This window comes from Oncorhynchus clarkii, chromosome 11 (genome assembly GCF_045791955.1).
Source record: "Oncorhynchus clarkii lewisi isolate Uvic-CL-2024 chromosome 11, UVic_Ocla_1.0, whole genome shotgun sequence".
NCBI lineage: Eukaryota > Metazoa > Chordata > Actinopteri > Salmoniformes > Salmonidae > Oncorhynchus > Oncorhynchus clarkii.
The window spans coordinates 10,991,286-11,010,540 of NC_092157.1; the positions used below are offsets into that span (position 1 = coordinate 10,991,286).

The 19,255-nt window shown below is 45.0% G+C and overlaps 2 protein-coding genes across 3 annotated transcripts in view; one reads left to right on the forward strand and one right to left on the reverse strand.

The window, feature by feature from the left end:
* LOC139420194 (rho GTPase-activating protein 18-like) overlaps positions 1-17,568 on the forward strand; it is a 38,090-nt gene extending 20,522 nt beyond the window's left edge. The window contains exons 2-15 of the mRNA XM_071170014.1: positions 1,765-1,967; positions 2,198-2,418; positions 5,740-5,824; positions 6,070-6,269; positions 6,526-6,691; positions 6,881-6,972; positions 9,753-9,830; positions 11,733-11,892; positions 12,222-12,304; positions 13,702-13,899; positions 14,320-14,463; positions 14,667-14,794; positions 14,910-14,974; positions 15,063-17,568. Coding sequence (XP_071026115.1) covers positions 1,765-1,967; positions 2,198-2,418; positions 5,740-5,824; positions 6,070-6,269; positions 6,526-6,691; positions 6,881-6,972; positions 9,753-9,830; positions 11,733-11,892; positions 12,222-12,304; positions 13,702-13,899; positions 14,320-14,463; positions 14,667-14,794; positions 14,910-14,974; positions 15,063-15,154 — 1,915 coding nt within the window. The 3' untranslated portion in view covers positions 15,155-17,568. The remainder of the gene's footprint in view (positions 1-1,764; positions 1,968-2,197; positions 2,419-5,739; positions 5,825-6,069; positions 6,270-6,525; positions 6,692-6,880; positions 6,973-9,752; positions 9,831-11,732; positions 11,893-12,221; positions 12,305-13,701; positions 13,900-14,319; positions 14,464-14,666; positions 14,795-14,909; positions 14,975-15,062) is intronic.
* A 43-nt stretch (positions 17,569-17,611) lies between these two features.
* The window catches only part of LOC139420193 (laminin subunit alpha-1-like), an 82,875-nt gene continuing 81,231 nt past the window's right edge, over positions 17,612-19,255 (reverse strand). For both annotated transcript variants that reach the window (XM_071170013.1, XM_071170012.1), the window contains exons 56-57: positions 18,319-18,669; positions 17,612-18,150 (exon numbers count right to left, since the gene is read on the reverse strand). In XM_071170013.1, coding sequence (XP_071026114.1) covers positions 17,954-18,150; positions 18,319-18,669 — 548 coding nt within the window. In that variant the 3' untranslated portion in view covers positions 17,612-17,953. The remainder of the gene's footprint in view (positions 18,151-18,318; positions 18,670-19,255) is intronic.

Consider the following 19,255-nt stretch of genomic DNA (forward strand, 5'->3'; position numbering starts at 1 on the left):
GCGGTCCCTCATGATGAGTTGTGATTTTTATGTGCCCCCCCCACTCCCATCAAGGTTGCCCATCTCTGCCTAACATGCTCATACGTGTGAAGTGGAGCACAAGCACCCTCATTCACAGGGGTGTTACAAGTACCCAATCGTCATACTTGAGTAAAAGTAAAGACACTACCTAAATACAGAATTACTCAAGTAAAGGTTACCCAGTAAAATACTAGTAAAAGTCTCAAAGTATCTGGTTTTAACATGTGCTTAAGTACAGTGGTTGAAAAAGTACTCATTTGTCAAAATTGAGTAGAAGTATTTAGTTATAGTAAATGTTATACATAAAATTCCAACACTCAGACGTAATTTACAAATGCAGTATTTGTGTTTAGTGAGTCTGCCAGATGACAAAGTGTTATAGGTGTGTGTGAATTCGACCAGATTGCTGTCCTGCCTGAACATTCTAACTGTAACTAGTACTTTTTGATGTCAGGAATTTAATGGAGTGAAAGTTGTCAATAATATAAATAGTAAAGTACAAATAACCCCCAAAAAGGACTTAAGAATACTTTAAAGTACTACATAAGTATTTTACCCCACTGTGCATTCGTGTACATGCACGGCTTATAGCAGCTCCAGCCGCAACTCGCGTTTCTCCTAATGAATAGTTTCATGCTTGTCTTATTGTCTGTTTATTACCCCCCCCCCCCCCCCCCCCCCGCAAGTTTTATGTATTTATTGTTGTTTTCCAAAGTTCAGAGGTTAATTACAGCCCAGTTTCATGTTAAGTTACATGGTTTCACTTCACTATTATTTACAGTTTGTTTAGAAACATTTGCTTCTTTCGTTATTTCATGAAGCTAAAGAATCTGCTGTTTTGATTCTCTGAGTGGATGCAGTGTTTAGGAGGGAATAAGGGAGAACTCTCTCCAGAAAGATGTTTATCACAGATATAAACTGTGGTCGAGTGCCTAAAGTTGTTTTCTTCATTATTAGGAATGGTGATTCAGCCCCCCCCCCCCAATTCATTTCTGAATGCGTAATGGTTTCTATGATTCACAGTGTGACATGCTGGCCTAAGTGATACTGGGCTCATTTTGCAATGAAAGATAAGATAATCATTCTTAGACTAGCCCCCTAGCTCCTCCAGTCCAGTGTCTTCAGTAGGGGCGTGGTGAGTTAAATTCCCCTCCTGTCAGTCCTACCAGTCAACAGTTTAGACACACCTACTCATTCAAGGGTTTTTCTTTATTTGTACTATTTTCTACATTGTATGTAGAAAATGTCATCAAGGCAAAAAGTGGCTACTTTGAAGAATTTCAAATATATAATATATTTTCTTGATCGGTTTAACACTTTTTTTGGTAACATGATTCCATATGTTATGTCATTGATGATGTCTTTACTATTATTCCACAATGTAGAAAATAGTAAAAATAAAGAAAAACCCTTGAATAACTGGTACTTTAGTTTCTAGTGTCTGATCTAGGTGTATCCGGTGTGTATATGGTTTATAAAGTACAGGGGTTTTGAGAAGTGTAGTTTCTAGTGTCTGATCTAGGTGTATCCGGTGTGTATATGGTTTATAAAGTACAGGGGTTTTAAGAAGTGTATGTCTGACGTAGCCTATTTTTTTCCCCTCAATGTGTAATCTGGTATTTTGAAATTGAAATGTTTTTCACAGTTAAACCAATTCTGGTATGACAAAAACGGCCTACAATCTCCTCCCCACCTCCCAATACCAACCTATTGACTTACTGACCTCATCCCTCCCCACCCCAGGAAGGTGCAGTACCAGGGGATAGACCTACTAGGCAGGATGAGTTCTAGGGGGACCAGGCCCTCTCCCCCTCCCAGCCCACCGGAGCGGCCGGCATCACGGGACTCCCAGGACTCCATGGAGGACTACTGGAGCGAAGTGAAGAACATCGAGGAAGATGGCCAGCGGGGCCACGAGGACTTGCTGGAGAGGGGCAGTATGGACGGTAGGCTACATACTTACCAGGAAATTGTGCTTTTAGCCATTTATAGACCTAGGGTGTGTTGAGTTGGGCTCAATTCTAGTTAAATTCCATTAAACTCTGGAAATATTAAATGGAATGGACACCAACACTTGACGTGCTCTTTTGATGTCCTTCCCATAGAGATGGAGACACATTTAGATTCTGATAAATGCTATGGATACTGATTTATCTCTGACTCTTCTGCATTCCAGAGGCGGAGCTTGAAGAGGCGTGGCTGCAGGATGCGGGTCTTTCCACGCTGGTGTCGGGGGCGTTGGGGGAGGGGCCTGCGGAGGCGCTGCTCTCCACGCTAACGCGCTCGCAGGCAGCCATGGTTAAGAAGCGTGTGGATAATTACACCCTGACCGTGAGGAAGAGGAGCAAGCAGCCGACTAGACACGTCCGAGACATCTTCTCCACGCCAGACACATCGGTGAGACAGATGGCTTCAAAGAGATAAAGGGAACACTTTTTGTTGTTTATGATCCATCTACGGTGAGGGTGCTTTGGGTTAAGCATTCAGCAATTGCGTTTATGGAGTTGGAGTCTGTATATTTCCCATTGAAATCCTAAAATGAAACGAGTTGACATGAAATCTGTCTCATGTCTGGCCCTTTGTCGGCTATAACTGGTGCCTCTGACCCTCAGTGCCCCTATGACCTCAGTTCATCTGGATATAACCATCTCATCTGGCATACTGATCCTCTGGCAGAGCCAGACAAGCCTCTGTAATCTCAGTACGTATCCTAATCCTGTGTGTCAGAGATGGAATAGAGTAAGGAGAGGAGTCCAGTAAACATGCTTCAGATACTCAGGATGTCACCCCCACCCCCCACCCCAGCATTGGTATGGGCCAGAACCATTATAGGCATAATACATGGCTTTGGCACAGGCCATTGTTAGAGGAGCGGTGTTGGATAGTGGAAACACGATGAGCTCTTGCTTAGCCCTATAATGCAGCTCTCAGCTGGTGTGGGCAGCTGTCCCCTCTTTCTCCAGAAATAGAATTGCCCCACTGACTGGCTGGGAGCTGGAATGTGAAGAAAGTTTTACATGAGAAGGGCAACAGGGAAGTCCCATACTGTTTTCAGATGGCGGTGTAATGCATGACCTGCAAATGGCATCCTATAGCAGCATTGTAATTCTGTAGAAGGGTTGGTCGTATATCAGGTAGCAAGCCCACAGATTGTGTTCGGCCTAGTGGTGTCTTTGCAGTTGTCTATCAAGGGAAGTTGAGGCAAGTATGCAGACTGCACCTCAGTATCTAGCTAGCTGATATGATTAAGACTAGCCCTCCCAAGGCTATTGTGTGGCTATGAAGTGTTGAAAGAGATTGAGATATTTACAGCATGAATGAATGGGAGGGGTGATAGGACCAATAACACCCCCCACCAAAGAGTGCCACGAGTGCCTCTGTCAGCACTGCTGTGTGGTGATGGCAGGAGCCTCTAGGGTGAGTCAGATGTGGAAGGGAGCACAGGATTATGAGTCACACCACTTAGTCCGGGACACAGAGAAAGCCTTCACTCTTCTTAAGGCCTCACAATCTACTGGCATGCCCCATCGTTTACTGGCAGGCCCCATAGCCTAGTGGCAGGCTACTGGCAGGCCCCATAGCCTAGTGGCAGGCTACTGGCAGGCCCCATAGCCTAGTGCAGGCTACTGGCAGGCCCCATAGCCTAGTGCAGGCTACTGGCAGGCCCCATAGCCTAGTGGCAGGCTACTGGCAGGCCCCATAGCCTAGTGACAGGCTACTGGCAGGCCTCACAGACTAGTGGCAGGCTACTGGCAGGCCCCATAGCCTAGTGACAGGCTACTGGCAGGCCCCATAGCCTAGTGGCAGGCTACTGGCAGGCCCCATAGCCTAGTGGCAGGCTACTGGCAGGCCCCACAGCCTAGTGGCAGGCTACTGGCAGGCCCCACAGACTAGTGGCAGGCTACTGGCAGGCCCCACAGATTAGTGACAGGCTACTGGCAGGCCCCACAGATTAGTGGCAGGCTACTGGCAGGCCCCACAGCCTAGTGGCAGGCTACTGGCAGGCCCCATATCCTAGTGGCAGGCTACTGGCAGGCCCTATAGCCTAGTGGCAGGCTACTGGCAGGCCCTATAGCCTAGTGGCAGGCTACTGGCAGGCCCCACAGACTAGTGGCAGGCTACTGGCAGGGCAGGCCCCACAGACTAGTGGCAGGCTACTGGCAGGGCAGGCCCCACAGACTAGTGGCAGGCTACTGGCAGGCCCCATAGCCTAGTGACAGGCTACTGGCAGGCCCCACAGACTAGTGGCAGGCTACTGGCAGGCCCCATAGCCTAGTGACAGGCTACTGGCAGGCTCCACAGACTAGCCCCATAGCCTAGTGCAGGCTACTGGCAGGCCCCACAGCCTAGTGACAGGCTACTGGCAGGCCCCATAGCCTAGTGACAGGCTACTGGCAGGCCCCACAGACTAGTGACAGGCTACTGGCAGGCCCCACAGACTAGTGACAGGCTACTGGCAGGCCCCATAGCCTAGTGACAGGCTACTGGCAGGCCCCACAGACTAGTGACAGGCTACTGGCAGGCCCCACAGACTAGTGACAGGCTACTGGCAGGCCCCATAGACTAGTGACAGGCTACTGGCAGGCCCCACAGACTAGTGACAGGCTACTGGCAGGCCCCACAGACTAGTGACAGGCTACTGGCAGGCCCCACAGACTAGTGGCAGGCTACTGGCAGGCCCCATAGCCTAGTGGCAGGCTACTGGCAGGCCCCACAGACTAGTGGCAGGCTACTGGCAGGCCCCACAGCCTATTGGCAGGCTACTGGCAGGCCCCACAGACTAGTGACAGGCTACTGGCAGGCCCCACAGACTAGTGACAGGCTACTGGCAGGCCCCATATCCTAGTGCAGGCTACTGGCAGGCCCCACAGACAACTGTTTTAGTATGATTAGGGAAATGGATTAAGGTGTCCAGGGCATTGAGTCTGGGCTGTAAACCAATGTAGAAGCATAAAAACATCCATTCAGTCTGGGTGAGGAAAAATTAAACCGTAGCCTTTTTGTCATCTAATAGTGAAAGATGGTGGTAGGACATCGTTGAAAAGAAAAAGCATGTAGTTATTTTAATTGCTTAACATGACATTGTATTTGTCACGTACACAGTTTACAGCTGGCATAAAAGGTGCAGAGAAATGCTTGTGTGCTAGTTCCCTCAACATTGCAGTACAAGTATACCATGGCGTATATGTACCATTGTGTATTTAGGCATACCGTAAGTATTTACCTGGATATATTATGGACTCAAGCTCTCTGTCTGTGCAATGGATATTTGGGTACATGTAATCTATAGTTTCTAGGCTGTATTTCTCTATCGCGGTGCTGCTGACGATGTGGTTTGGCTCCAGTCAATTTTGGCAGCGTTGTGCGTAACCGTTGACCATGCTCTTTTCACTGACTTGTATGTATACAACAGAACAAAACAGCTGGCTCCTGTTGAAACCTCCTTTGTTCCGTTGATATCCACTTTCCTCTCTCCCCGTGTCAGCAAATGAACCTGCGCAGCCGTAATATGGAAGTCAATTCACAGGAATCAAACTAGCACATCGCTGTTCTGACATCTGTTACTGTGTCTGATACTGCTGGTGTTCATTCGGTTCACAGAAATGACTCCTAAACCCTTTCACCATAGTTGAATGCTGAAGGACCATCCATCTTTTCATGTGTCCCACACGTTGAATGAAAATAAATGATGATCACGTATGTCTCCTCTCCTTTTAGCCAGTTGATCCCATACCCCCTGTCCCCCCCAAGTCACCCAATGGAGACATGCCTTCCAGATGCGTCCACCGGACGTCTTCTAGAGGTGAGTCGTCTCTCAATATGTTACCACCGTTTATTGTTTGGTTTGATGTGGTTGGCTGTGGTTACCCCTCCCTGTGAAGGAACCCCTCCAATGGGTTGTTGAATGCTTCTTATGATCGTTTCAATGTGAATAACACATTGGACTTGTATCATTCCCATCTGATTGGTTGGACTGATGTTTGTGCTTAAGGGGGAATATACTGGTGATGTAGCTATCATTGAGACTGGTGTGTGTGTGTTTTCCAGTGAGGCCTGCGTGTCCCAGCTTCTCCCAGAGCACAGAGAGACGTGTTTCAGAGTGCCCTCCCTGCCCACCACCTCAGGACACCTCTGACTCCCTGTCTTTCGAGGTGCCCTACTCCGAGGGCACCACTGCCCACCACAGGGGCCGCCAGGGGGACTGCCAGGACTGCCAACGCATCTGCAGAGATGACCATGACCTGCCAGTGAGTCTCACCTCTGACCTTTTTGTTTAAAGGGAAATGGAACTAAAAACAACAGTTATTTAGACAGTAGGAAATGAGAGGGAGAGACAGATTGAAGGGGAAGGGGATGTATAGGACAGAAAGTGGCAGAGCGAGGATTTGAACTCCTGCCGTAGGCTGCTTTTTGTGGACTGGAGGCAGCTGTGTTAACCACTAGGCCGCCCTCCAGGAACCTGTTTGAATATGTAAAATGTGTGTTGTCTTCGGTCTTGTACAGACATTTCAGCTGCCCAGGCCTAAACTGGGCCTCACCCGCATCCAGGACCTGTCTTGTGAGGACATGAAGAAGATCGGCTACATCTCTTTGATTGAACTGACCACCTTCTACGACGGCCTGGGCATCGAGCTCAAACGCAACCGAGCGGCACGTAGCAAGGCTAGAGGTGGGTGGCTGGTTGACTGGGTCGTGTTCAATGTGCACCAAACAGCAGAAAACACATGTAAACATGGCGGGACTAGGCATTCTATGATGTTTTCAGATGCTTGCCATAATGAACACAACTCTGGTGTTGCACATCACGTTTTTACATGAACAGTCCCTCTGGTTTGAACGTTTCCCTCCCGATCCACAGAAAGTGGTATATTTGGAGTTCCCCTGACCACTCTACTGGAGAATGACCAGAAGAAGTTTCCTGGGTCCAAGGTTCCTCTTGTGTTCAGAAAGGTACTGTACCTGTTTTTAGTTCTATTCGTTTGCTTCAGCTGTCCTTTACTTTGCGGTTATTCTGCATTGCCATTTATGGGGGCCTCCTACATAACACTTCTATGGGTCAGTTAAACAATCTCTCTCCCTCATTTCCTTACTCTCTCTCGTTCTCTCCTTCCCTCAGCTCTTCTCCCACCCTCTGATAACCCATAGTACACTGGCTCTCATCAAGTCCATCATGATATTCCTACTGAACCAACCCTTTCTCAGAACCATTGACTACAACACACTACCCATCTTCTCCTGTGTGTGTGTTTTAGAGAGAGAGTTTGTGTTAATCCTAATGTGTGTCAGCACAAGCCAACTCACTGCCTGCCCTTCTCCAAGATCCTTTTTCCCCTCCTGTTTAACTCTATCAGCACTTGGCAGCCTGATTAAGCATTGGTTTCTCACGTGTTATCACAAAGACATTCTGGAGAGACTAAATGTCAGAAATGTACCATATGCTCCTGTTAAACTTACCGATCGGGGGAGGAGTGTCAAGTGATTAATCATAAACTGAATTCTATATTAATTTGTGTTGTCAAATCAGCTATGGATCTATGTTAGTTCTTGTCTATTTCTATCATAGAATATGTTAGCTCTGATAACTCATATTTTAATATACGCTACCGTTCAAAAGTTTGGGGTCACTTAGAAATGTCCTTGTTTTTGAAGGAAAAGCACTTTTTTTGTCCATTTAAAATGGCAACAAATTTATCAGAAATAAAGTGTAGACCTTGTTAATGTTGTAACTGACTATTGTAGCTGGAAACTGCAGATTTTTTAAGAAACGGCTGGTAGTTTGAGAAATAGACGCCTCACAGCTCCATTAAATAGTACCCTCAAAACCCCAGTCTCAACGTCAACAGTGAAGAGGTGACTCCAGGATGCTGGCCTTCTAGGTAGAGTTGCAAAGAAAAATACATATCTCAGACTGGCCAATAAAAATAAAAGATTAAGATGGGGGCAAAATAACACAGACACTGGACAGAGGAACTCTGCCTAGAAGGCCGGCATCCCGGAGTCACCTCTTCACTGTTGACGTTGAGACTGGTGTTTTGCGGGTACTATTTAATGAAGCTGCCAGTTGAAGACTTGTGAAGCATCTGTTTCTCAAACTAGACACTCTAATGTACTTGTCCTCTTGCTCAGTTGTGCACCGGGGCCTCCCACTCTTTCTATTCTGGTTATAGCCAGTATGCGCTGTTCTGTGACGGGAGTAGTACACAGCGTTGGACGAGATCTTCAGTTTCTTGGCAATTTTTCGCATAGAATAGTCTTCATTTCTCAGAACAAGAATAAACTGACGAGTTTCAGAAGAAAATATTTGTTTCTGGCCATTTTGAGCCTTTAATTGAACCCCCAAATGCTGATGCTCCAGATACTCAACTAAAGAAGGCCTGCCTTATTGCCTCTTTAAACAGGACACCAGTTGCAAAAGGGGTTTCTAATGATCAATTAGCCTTTTAAAAAAAAAAAAGATAAACTTGGATTAGCTAACACACAACTTGCCATTGGAATACAGGAGTGATGGTTGCTGATAATGGTCCTCTATATGCCTATGTAGATATTCCTTTAAAATTAAGCTGTTTACAGTAGTAATTAACAACATGAACAATGTCTACACAGTATTTCTGATCAATTTGATGCTATTTTAAATGGACAGAAAAATGAGATTTTCTTTCAAAAACGACATTTCTAAGTGACGGTAGTGTAGGTGTCCCACCTACAGTAAATAAGCTGTGCTGAAGAAAATAATGTCTTACTTTTAGCAGAGTCTTAGCAGCTGCCAGTCAGTCAGCCAGTTAGGGGGATGACCCGAACGAACCTTGGCATTGCCAGGATGCCATATGGTATCCTATTCGCAGCAGTCATTCCTGTCCAACCAGAATTAGACTTAAATACTCTTGTCACACTGACTGTCTAGTCTCACAGGGCGTGTATAGGACTAGAGTATGGGGTATCAAGGTGGTGTTTAAAAGATTTGGTAGATAACAGCAGCTTCCGAAAGGGAATTATAGGACTTTTTTTTATTTTGAAGCAATGGTTATTTCACGGCTATGTCAGTGTTGCTATATATTTTTGCTGACCTGGAAATGGGTTTATGCTGGATGACTTGATGAAGGAGGTTACTTCAGGATTAGGGTTTTGTTTGATCTAGTAAACAGGTGGTTCTTACCACACAGTTTACTTGTGTGGTAGAAGTTACGGAGTGCACATTTTTAAGGCAAATATTGTATCTCTTCAGTCCCCAGTAAGAGGCAGGAAACAGGAGGGTTGTCCCTTTGTTTTGGAGTGTACCACTTGTGTGAGAGACGGAGGGTTCTGATAGCGTTATCTCAGGGCGCTGACTTAGGCACATCTTTCCACTCCTGGAATGTAGAGGCAAAACGACTGAAGTCGCCAACCCAGACCTGAGTCTTGTTCAGTAGGGCAATGGAAAACAAACACATCAAGGGCCAGAGACTTAATCTGTGGACGCTTTTATCACTAGTTGTCAATATGAATTGAATGCTGGTTTTTTTTGTGGTTTAAAAACTTCCCTGTCACAAAAAATAACTTCCCATTAGGGTCTGACGGCTCTAAGTTGTTCTGTATGTTACCAACAATGCTTTGGCTGTGAAAACCGGAAGATGAAACAAATGCAGTCACGTTAGGTTGGTTTTGTTTACGGATGAGTCAGGTTCACATTGGAATGTCCCTCTTGGCTTGTTAAATTTTTGGTTCATAAAACGTGTACTCTTGTGTGTTTACAGCTCTTGTCCAAGCTGGAGCAGACAGGACTACAGACTGAGGGGATTCTCAGAGTACCAGGGTCTGCCTCCAGAGTAAAGGTAAGACACCCTAGATACACACACACACACACTGGAGTTTGTCACACTATAGCTGTCAACCACCAATCATAGCTCTGTGACATTGTAAAAACATTTCACAGAAGGGAAAGACGGCAACAAATCAAAACATTTTGTAATTGACTCTTTTTTGTATGAGCCCAGTGTAGAGGTTTACGGTATCCACATTCACGTTGTAAAGGACAGCTTCGTTTTCAGTGGCCTAGAAGAATGGTTGTTTTGGCAGGAAATTACATCATGCTCATAAACCATGTTAATGACTGACCTATTTCTGCTATCTAAAACACAAGGCAGTGTCCCTCCTCCCTACACTTATCTCTCCCCTTATCATTCCCACATTCCTTCTCTCTCATGCAGTCATTCTGTGTTGGGGAGATTGGTGCAGGTGTGTGTGTGCACACAGTGGTTGAAAAAGTACCCAATTGCCATACTTGAGTAAAAGTAAATACACCTGTTTTAATAGCAAATGACTCAAGTAAAAGTGAAAGTCACCCAGTAAAATACCACTTGAGTAAAAGTCTTTGGTATTTGGTTTTATGTATACTTAAGTATCAAAAGTATAAATAATTTCAACTTCCTTATATTAAGCAAACCAGACCACACAATGTTCTCGTTTTATTTATATTGACGGATAGCCAGGGGCACACCCCAACACTCAGACATCATTTACAAACAAAGCATTTGTGTTTAGAGAGTTCTCCAGATCAGAGGCATTAGGGATGACCAGGGATGTTCTCTGTTTAGTGAGTTCTCCAGATCAGAGGCAGTAGGGATGACCAGGGATGTTCTCTGTTCAGTGAGTCCTCCAGATCAGAGGCAGTAGGGATGACCAGGGATGTTCTCTGTTCAGTGAGTCCTCCAGATTAGAGGCATTAGGGATGACCAGGGATGTTCTCTGTTCAGTGAGTCCTCCAGATCAGAGGCATTAGGGATGACCAGGGATGTTCTCTGTTCAGTGTCCTCCAGATCAGAGGCAGTAGGGATGACCAGGGATGTTCTCTGTTCAGTGTCCTCCAGATCAGAGGCATTAGGGATGACCAGGGATGTTCTCTTGATAAGTCTGTGAATTGGACCATTTTCCTGTCATATAACGAGTACTTTTGAGTGTCAGGGAAAATGTTAAAAGTACATTATTTTCTTTAGGAATCTAGTGAAGTACAGGTTGTCAAAAATATAATTAGTAAACTACAGATACACAACTACTTAAGTTGTGCTTTAAAGTATTTTAACTTTACACCACTGTGTGTACATGTGTACATATCAATGTGCTTACGTGTGTGTAGCATGTCTCTGTGTGAAAGGGTGCATGTGCTTTGCACTCCTCAACCAAAACATATTTTTTACTAGTAGATCCATACTGAGTCGAGGCCCCTGATACACAGCCAGCCCAGGGGCCCACAGATGAAACCTGTCCAGACAGAGTGAGCCTTCACAGGGGTGGACTCTCCTGATTTTAAAAAAATATATAAAATACATTTGAACCTTTTATTTAACTAGGCAAGTCAGTTAAGAACAAATTCTTATTTTCAATGACGGCCTAGGTGGGTTAACTAACTGCCTTGTTCCGGGGCAGATGACAGATTGTTACCTTGTCAGCCCAGGGATTTGAACTTGCAACCTTTCAGTTACTAGTCCAACGCTCTAACCACTAGGCTACGCTGCCGCCCCATTGTCATCTCCACTCCTCCAGCATCAATCCCAGCCTGCGGGAGACCACCCTCTCTACCTCTCCCTACCCTCTGGTCTGAATACCCTCCTTCCATTATTAGACCAACCCCCCTCTATTTTGATTTGTTAGGTGCCATGGCAGGTCAACCCAGGTGACCTATAGAGTTGAGTTTTACCAGAGGAGGAGCCATTTTGATTTGTTGTTGGTTATTGCAGCATCTGCGCCAGGAGCTGGAGCAGAAGCTCTATGAGGACCGGTTTGACTGGGAGCAGGTGAGGCACAATGACGCAGCGGGTCTGCTGAAGATGTTCATCAGAGAACTGCCTTATCCTCTGCTCACGCTCCAGCACGCTCCTGCCTTCTCCGCCGCACAGAGTGAGTACGCACACGCACGCAGGCCTACCTACACTCTTATGATGAAGTGGATACAGTACATATGTGACTAGACACCCTCAAACTGGTCAGCCCTTTATACACCCAGCGAAGGTTCATTAGCTGCCCAGTAGGCAGAGACTCTGTCCAATTCTACTGTCCTTCATACAGTATATCACCATGGTTAACATTCATTACAGTACATGTAACATTAATATGTATGATTAATTTACATGTTTTCTCTAAAGTATACTCTTAACACTTAACACTGATAAGAAAGGTTATGTGTGTGTATGAGAGATTAGTGTGTTTTCTGCTCTGTATCTTCTCAGATATCTCCTCTCCCAGACAGCAGATCCAGGCCCTGCACCTCCTCATCATGCTGCTACCTGAGCCCAACAGAGACACACTCAAGGTGAGCATGACTATGACCCTAAAGGTCAAGTCAACATTTTATTTACCTTTGGTCTCTCTGCGCAGGGTTCGTCGCCTTTGTGGCTATTCTAGGACTCATGACCATGGACAGAGAGACTACTCTTTGAACTATGATCTCACAACCCAAAACACACACACTTATCCTACCCAACCTTAAAATATCTGAGTTTTGTTTTTAATTGGGCAACTGTGTCCAACTATGCATTTCCGATGCATTCCTATGACTCATTAGCCAATCGTCACAACCACGAGTGACTGACATTCCATTCTAAGGAGCGTTTCGTAACATGTAAACAAACATCAAGTGTTGCTGAACCCTTGAGCCTCAGTCGAGGCAAAATATGATGAGTCATCTTGGTGCACGTGAAGTGAACCGGAAGAACAACAGTCATGTTTAAATGTAGCTCCATGAAGGGGTTATTGTCTGAAGTTTAGATGAGGTTTCTACTCTTAGTAAGGTGGGTGCTTTAGTTTATTAGGCTCCCCATTTAGATACTGTACACTCAGCAGCTACTCTTCCTGGGTTCCATTAGATACTGTACACTCAGCAGCTACTCTTCCTGGGGTCCATTAGATACTGTACACTCAGCAGCTACTCTTCCTGGGGTCCATTAGATACTGTACACTCAGCAGCTACTCTTCCTGGGGTCCATTAGATACTGTACACTCAGCAGCTACTCTTCCTGGGGTCCATTAGATACTGTACACTCAGCAGCTACTCTTCCTGGGGTCCACATAAAATGAACAAATACATGACAAAGTACCGAACAGTAATAGACCCGAACAAAATAAGATATTAAATATACCAAGAGATAAAAAGATTACACACTATTCAAATCTACATATTCATATTGTTATATACAGTAGAGTTAAAATAGATATTTAGAAAGAGGAGATGTGTTGTGATGCAAGATGTTTTTTTTTTAATCAAAACAATTTTTTTTTGCCTGAGCTGGGTGTTTGAAGGTGTGGAGTGAACCGGTTTGATAACCCAATGATGTCATCTCTTCCTGAGTGTACATAGACAGTGTGTTGTATAAGGTATCAGTGTGTTTAGTTTGTCAACACATTTTGAATCCGCAGGTCAGATATACCCAGTGACGTGCCAGTGCAAAGGCTGAACGCACACAAACGCATACACACCAACACCACACACACAAACGCATACACACCCACACATATATATATATATATATATATATATATATATATATATATATATATATATATATATATATATATATATACACACACACACCACACACACAGACGCATACACACCCAAACATATACACACACACCCCCACCACACACACACACAGACGCATACACACAATAACTACACGCACACACCCACTCTTACTCCTCTCTCTGCAGGCGCTGTTGGAGTTCCTGAGGAAGGTGGTTGCCTATGAGGAGAAGAACAGGATGGGTCTGTGGAACGTGTCCATGATTGTGGCTCCCAACCTCTTCACCTACCGGGGCAAGAACGCCAAACAGGAGGAGATACAGGGCGCCGCAGGGGCAGCCCACCTCGTACGGCTACTCATCACACACCAGGACCTGCTCTGGACCGTGAGTTGGCTACTATTTACACACACACACACACACACACGTGTACAGATACGTACAAACACACACACTCCCCCAATTTAGCTCGTCAAAGTATAAGGCGTTAATCTACTGAGGCTGTACATTTTGAAATGACTGGTTAATAAATGACATCTAAACTTCCCAAACTGTTCCAGTGTCGCATCTGAAATTTTACGACTTCCAGTAATTCAATAAGGTTAGTAGGCTAGTAGACAGGCTAAATGAACCTGTCTCAAAACCCCTCAAGGACAGTGATACGGGCACTTTGTGTGAAACGCAAAGAGCAGCTTGACCCAAATCTTGTGACTGGTGCCTGGCTTCTTAGAAAGCATATAGCCTGTATAGCCCCAACCCTTAAGCCTCTGGGCAGGGAGATTAACAGGTATATTGTTCTCTCCTCAGGTGCCCTGCTTTCTCATCTCCCATGTGAGGAAGTTAAATGAGGCTGGTGCCAGCAAGAAGCCGCCCAGCTCAGAGAAGACCAAGAGGAAGCTGCTACAGATGAGGAGGAAGACCACTGAACGAGAGAAGACTGAGAGGAGCGAGGTAATGATTACTGACTGTAAAGTACTTTTACCCCAAAACAATTCAGATGTATTCTCAATGTTAGTTTGACTAGACAACCATATCATAAGTTATTAGGTGTATGTTTGCGCCTGACAGAACTTATTTGGATGAGGTCGCTAGTACCTTTCAGAATGAGATTCAGTCACGTAATGGGACTTGAATTATCTTATCTTGGTCCACAGCTCACTGACCTCCGACAAGGGGTCATCAGGGTTCACGCCCCACTACACGCCAAGATCTCCATGGCGATCCAGCTTGACAACGAGACCAAGGCCAAAGACGTTATGGCGCGCTTCGATTACGAGAACGGGTCAGTGGGGGACGAGGATTACTTTTTTCTGTCCCAGACAGTACCTCTGTTTTTTTTCTAATGCATACTATAGAGATGTCTGGGTTTATTCAAATCATTCTCTTTTCTCTCTTAGTCGTGGCACCAGAAACAGTAGCCGGAGGCCACGTCAGTATTTGTTTGAGGTCGGAGGAAACATAGGTACGTACCATTAAATCACTGACTCTTTCAAACACAGATTCTGATGAATGTCTTTTATCGAACTAAAGAAGGTTTCTCTCTCCTCCAGGTGAACGCAGCTTGGACCCTGAGACTCACCTTCTAGACGTGTACCACGTGAATCCCCACTGCGAATGGGTCTTAAAACCCACAACCACATGAGAACTGAGGAATCACTCACTCAACACAGAGCACAAGCAGACTGAACCACTGCTCTCGAGGTCAACCTGGTGAACTGACCATGCATGGAGGCCTGGTTGAATTGAGGTTTCATCCCCAACTACAGACCACTAAAAAGAGAGACAGCACTTAAAAAGGGACTATGGAGAGGTACATTCTCTTGCTGAAGGATAGATGTTCCTGTTTTGTGGGATTAAACCTTTTTTAACAAATTACTCAAAAAAAGGACGGAAACACTGTACTCTGAAAATCCGGGTTCTGTATGGAAGTATTTGGAGGAGGGGCAGCTTTGTGAAGACGTGCCACACACGTGACCAACAGCATACTATTTCTGGACATTCGAATTGTTTGATGCCAAATATGTGCGCAGCAAGGTTCACCCACTACAGAGGCCATGGACACAGTAACAGACAAGGATGGGTCCGATAATCAAATAATGTTTACCACTTCATGCAAGACCCAGTTAACATATATTTGCTATATTTATACCACTAATTGATCCTGCTTTTAGTATTGTCACACATACTACATGTAACTTTTGTGTCATTTTGTAATTGCAGCATGTTGATTGCAAAACCATTGGGAGTGAGGAGATTCAGAACATGTGCATGATGGGAAGGAACAAGCGGAGATGGGATCTTATACTGAATACAGACATTGTTTCCATCTCCAACGTTGAAACAACTTCCTTTTCACAGTCTCTGATCAGGACTAGGCAGGTGATAACAATTTAGTGAAAGCCTATCCAGTCCCTTCACCTGTCAGTGGTCATGAAGGAAAGGTGATGAGGAGAGGAAGCTGTGTCAGAGTATTGAAACACAGCCCCACATCAGAAACTTTGAACAAGGATTCCAACCATTGTCAAACCCACCTTCTTCTCTGCTTTTTGGGGTTGCATATTGAACACTTAAACCCCTCCCTCCTAATACATCTCCTCACCCCAGTGGACTGTACACACTACAGTATGACTTAACACACTCAACCAATCCTGTGTCTAGTCTACATAAGGGACTTGCATTACATGGCTGGAGAGTGTTTACAATCCCTCTAATGAAGAAGAGAAAAGGCCATGAAAAAAGGAGCTTCATAGCAGTTAGCCTGACATGCTTCCAAACTGATTTTACTTCGTTTCACTTCAAACCACAGTGTTCAGTCGGTTTTAACCAGGCTAGCCTTTGCCTGCTTACAGTGTTTGAACTTGCGAATAATGTTTACTTTCAGGGCATGTATGTACAGTATGTATGTATTAGCCCAACCAACCTCTCTCCACTTTGTTCTGGGTCGTTCCAACAACTTTGTGCCTTTTTGAGAAGTGTAACTTAGTCAAAAATATTGAATTCACCTAATTTGAACATTCTGTCATAAAGAGCACATGTTAAACTTAATAAAAAACCTCCCACGCACTTTTCCATCACAAAACACCAGAACATGGTAAAAAAAGAGTAGAACCAACTCACCTGCTTTTACACCATTGGTTTGACATTGAACAGTTACTAGTTTCTTTTGAAAAATACATTTATAAATGAAACGAGTTCAGTTCACGTAACAGGGTTGACCTTGAGGGACAGACGTACATGAATCACTCATCACGTTAAATAAATCTTCAGAAATGACTTTTTCAGAGAAATAAAATAACTAGGACTTTATAATGATGGTGAAAACCTGGGAGATGTTAAGGGGGTTAAAGTCTTTCTAGAAGTCAGAGTTGACATTCAGAGTTGCTGAATTTTGGCACTATTAAAATACTTATTGGATTCTTCATGTGGTCTATATTAAAGGGCACTTAATTTAATATAACAGGCTTTTAAAATGCCTTATTGGTGCTCGATTTCTACTTAGCATATTAAAGGCACTCTTTGTGGAACGACCAGCAGTGTTAGCCTAGCCTGGCTTCCAAACTGGTTTCACTTCAAACCATAGTAAATTCAGTCTGGTCTAACCAGGCTAATCGTAGCCTGCTTGCAGCATTTGAACTTGTGACTGTTTACTTGCAGCTCATGTACGTATTAGTCAAACCAACCTCTCTCTACTTCTACTATGCTGTTACTGTAGTTCGGTGTTTGCCTGTGCCATGATTGTCAGCCTTTTGTTGTTACAAGTATTCTGTGGTCCCAAAATGAACCTGTAGAAAATGCATTGAAAAGATTGTTCTGCTCAGGATTATTTAATTTATCCTTCCAAAGCCATTGTGTGAAATATTAATTTGTACCATAGACTTACTACAATGTGTGTATTGTCTGTATATAGAATACTGCATTTTGCACGTTTTTATTTTGTTTTATTTGCTCTCTTTTATTTGACCACTGCCGACAGCTTTGGCCAAGTGGCACAATGTCTCACTGACACACTGTAACAATTGAATATGACTTAAAGTAAAACATGTCCTTCTCACCTCAGAATCATATCTTGCCTGAGCTGTGTTGTGAACAAATAGTTTTCAGTTCAGTTTCTCCTCAGAAATAGCATTCAAACAGTCTTCTGATTAGTACTCCCGGGGGAAAATGCAGACTGACAGTCATGGCAAAAGGATAAAGTGTTTGATGTGTTATGGCCGGTTTAATACGTAGGTATGTGGGCAGCCCTATACTGGAGCCAACAGATCAGGTATGTCTAGACTTAACTATTGCACTGACAGAATGCAGATGGCTTACTTATTTTATTAACAAATATACATTTTCTAGAACATAAGACATTCTACTGTCCAATTCATTTGGGGGGGGAGTCAAAAGTACACAGTAATTTCATTGGTCACTTTTTTTTTTTTTTTTTAGGGTCATAGCATTAGATATGGTTTGGCATGGTTGTGGTATTATCGTGGTAAGATGATGTGGCGGGGCAGGAGTGTGGAGACACTCCTTGGAGGGTGAATGCGGTACTGAAGTCCAGGATGTCGATCACGTGGCCCTTGATCAGGCGGATGTTACGCATACAACCACGGAATGGCGATCTGGAAGTCAGGCAGTTCTGTTTCACTCCGACTGTAAAAGAAAGACGGAGGTCAATATATTAATTTACTTGACACTGAAATTGATCAACGTCAAAGCAAAGTGGTGACAAAGGCCCAGTTCAGTGAAGTTTCTAGATTTTAGGGTCTAGGGGTTGTTTCTGGACAGAGACTGAAGGTTTTCTTCTAGAGAGGGGCATACCAGGGAAGCCTCCCACGTAGATTGGGTCCTTCGTCTCAGCGGAGGTAGACTGGGGGTGGGGGTTGTCAGTGAGCACCGTGACCCCGTCCACGCTCAGACTAAGAGCGTTCTTGGTCTTCTTGGCCAGCAAGGTGTGCCAGCGGCCGTCACACAGCCACCGGCCCAGCCGCGACGTGGCCGACACCCGCCCGGCGCCGTTGTTCACGTGGAACACCGCCTGTCCGCTGGCAAGCTCCAGGCCGATGGCGTCCACCTTGGCGCTGCTGACCCCCAGGAGGACCCCATCAGGCGCCGTGCTGCGGAACTCCAGCACCACCGTCACGTCTGAGCCCACCTTGTACCCCTCCTTCACTGCAAGGGACAAACCACTTCATACCACTGTCATGTAGTCAGGACACACCACTACATACCACTGTCATGTATTCAGGACACACCACTACATACCACTGTCATGCAGTCAGGACACACCACTACATACCACTGTCATGCAGTCAGGACACACCACTACATACCACTGTCATGTAGTCAGGACATACCACTGTCATGTAGTCAGGACATACCACTGTCATGTAGTCAGGACATACCACTGTCATGTAGTCAGGACACACCACTACATACCACTGTCATGTAGTCAGGACATACCACTGTCATGTAGTCAGGACATACCACTGTCATGTAGTCAGGACATACCACTGTCATGTAGTCAGGACACACCACTACATACCACTGTCATGTATTCAGGACACACCACTACATACCACTGTCATGCAGTCAGGACACACCACTACATACCACTGTCATGCAGTCAGGACACACCACTACATACCACTGTCATGTAGTCAGGACATACCACTGTCATGTAGTCAGGACATACCACTGTCATGTAGTCAGGACATACCACTGTCATGTAGTCAGGACACACCACTACATACCACTG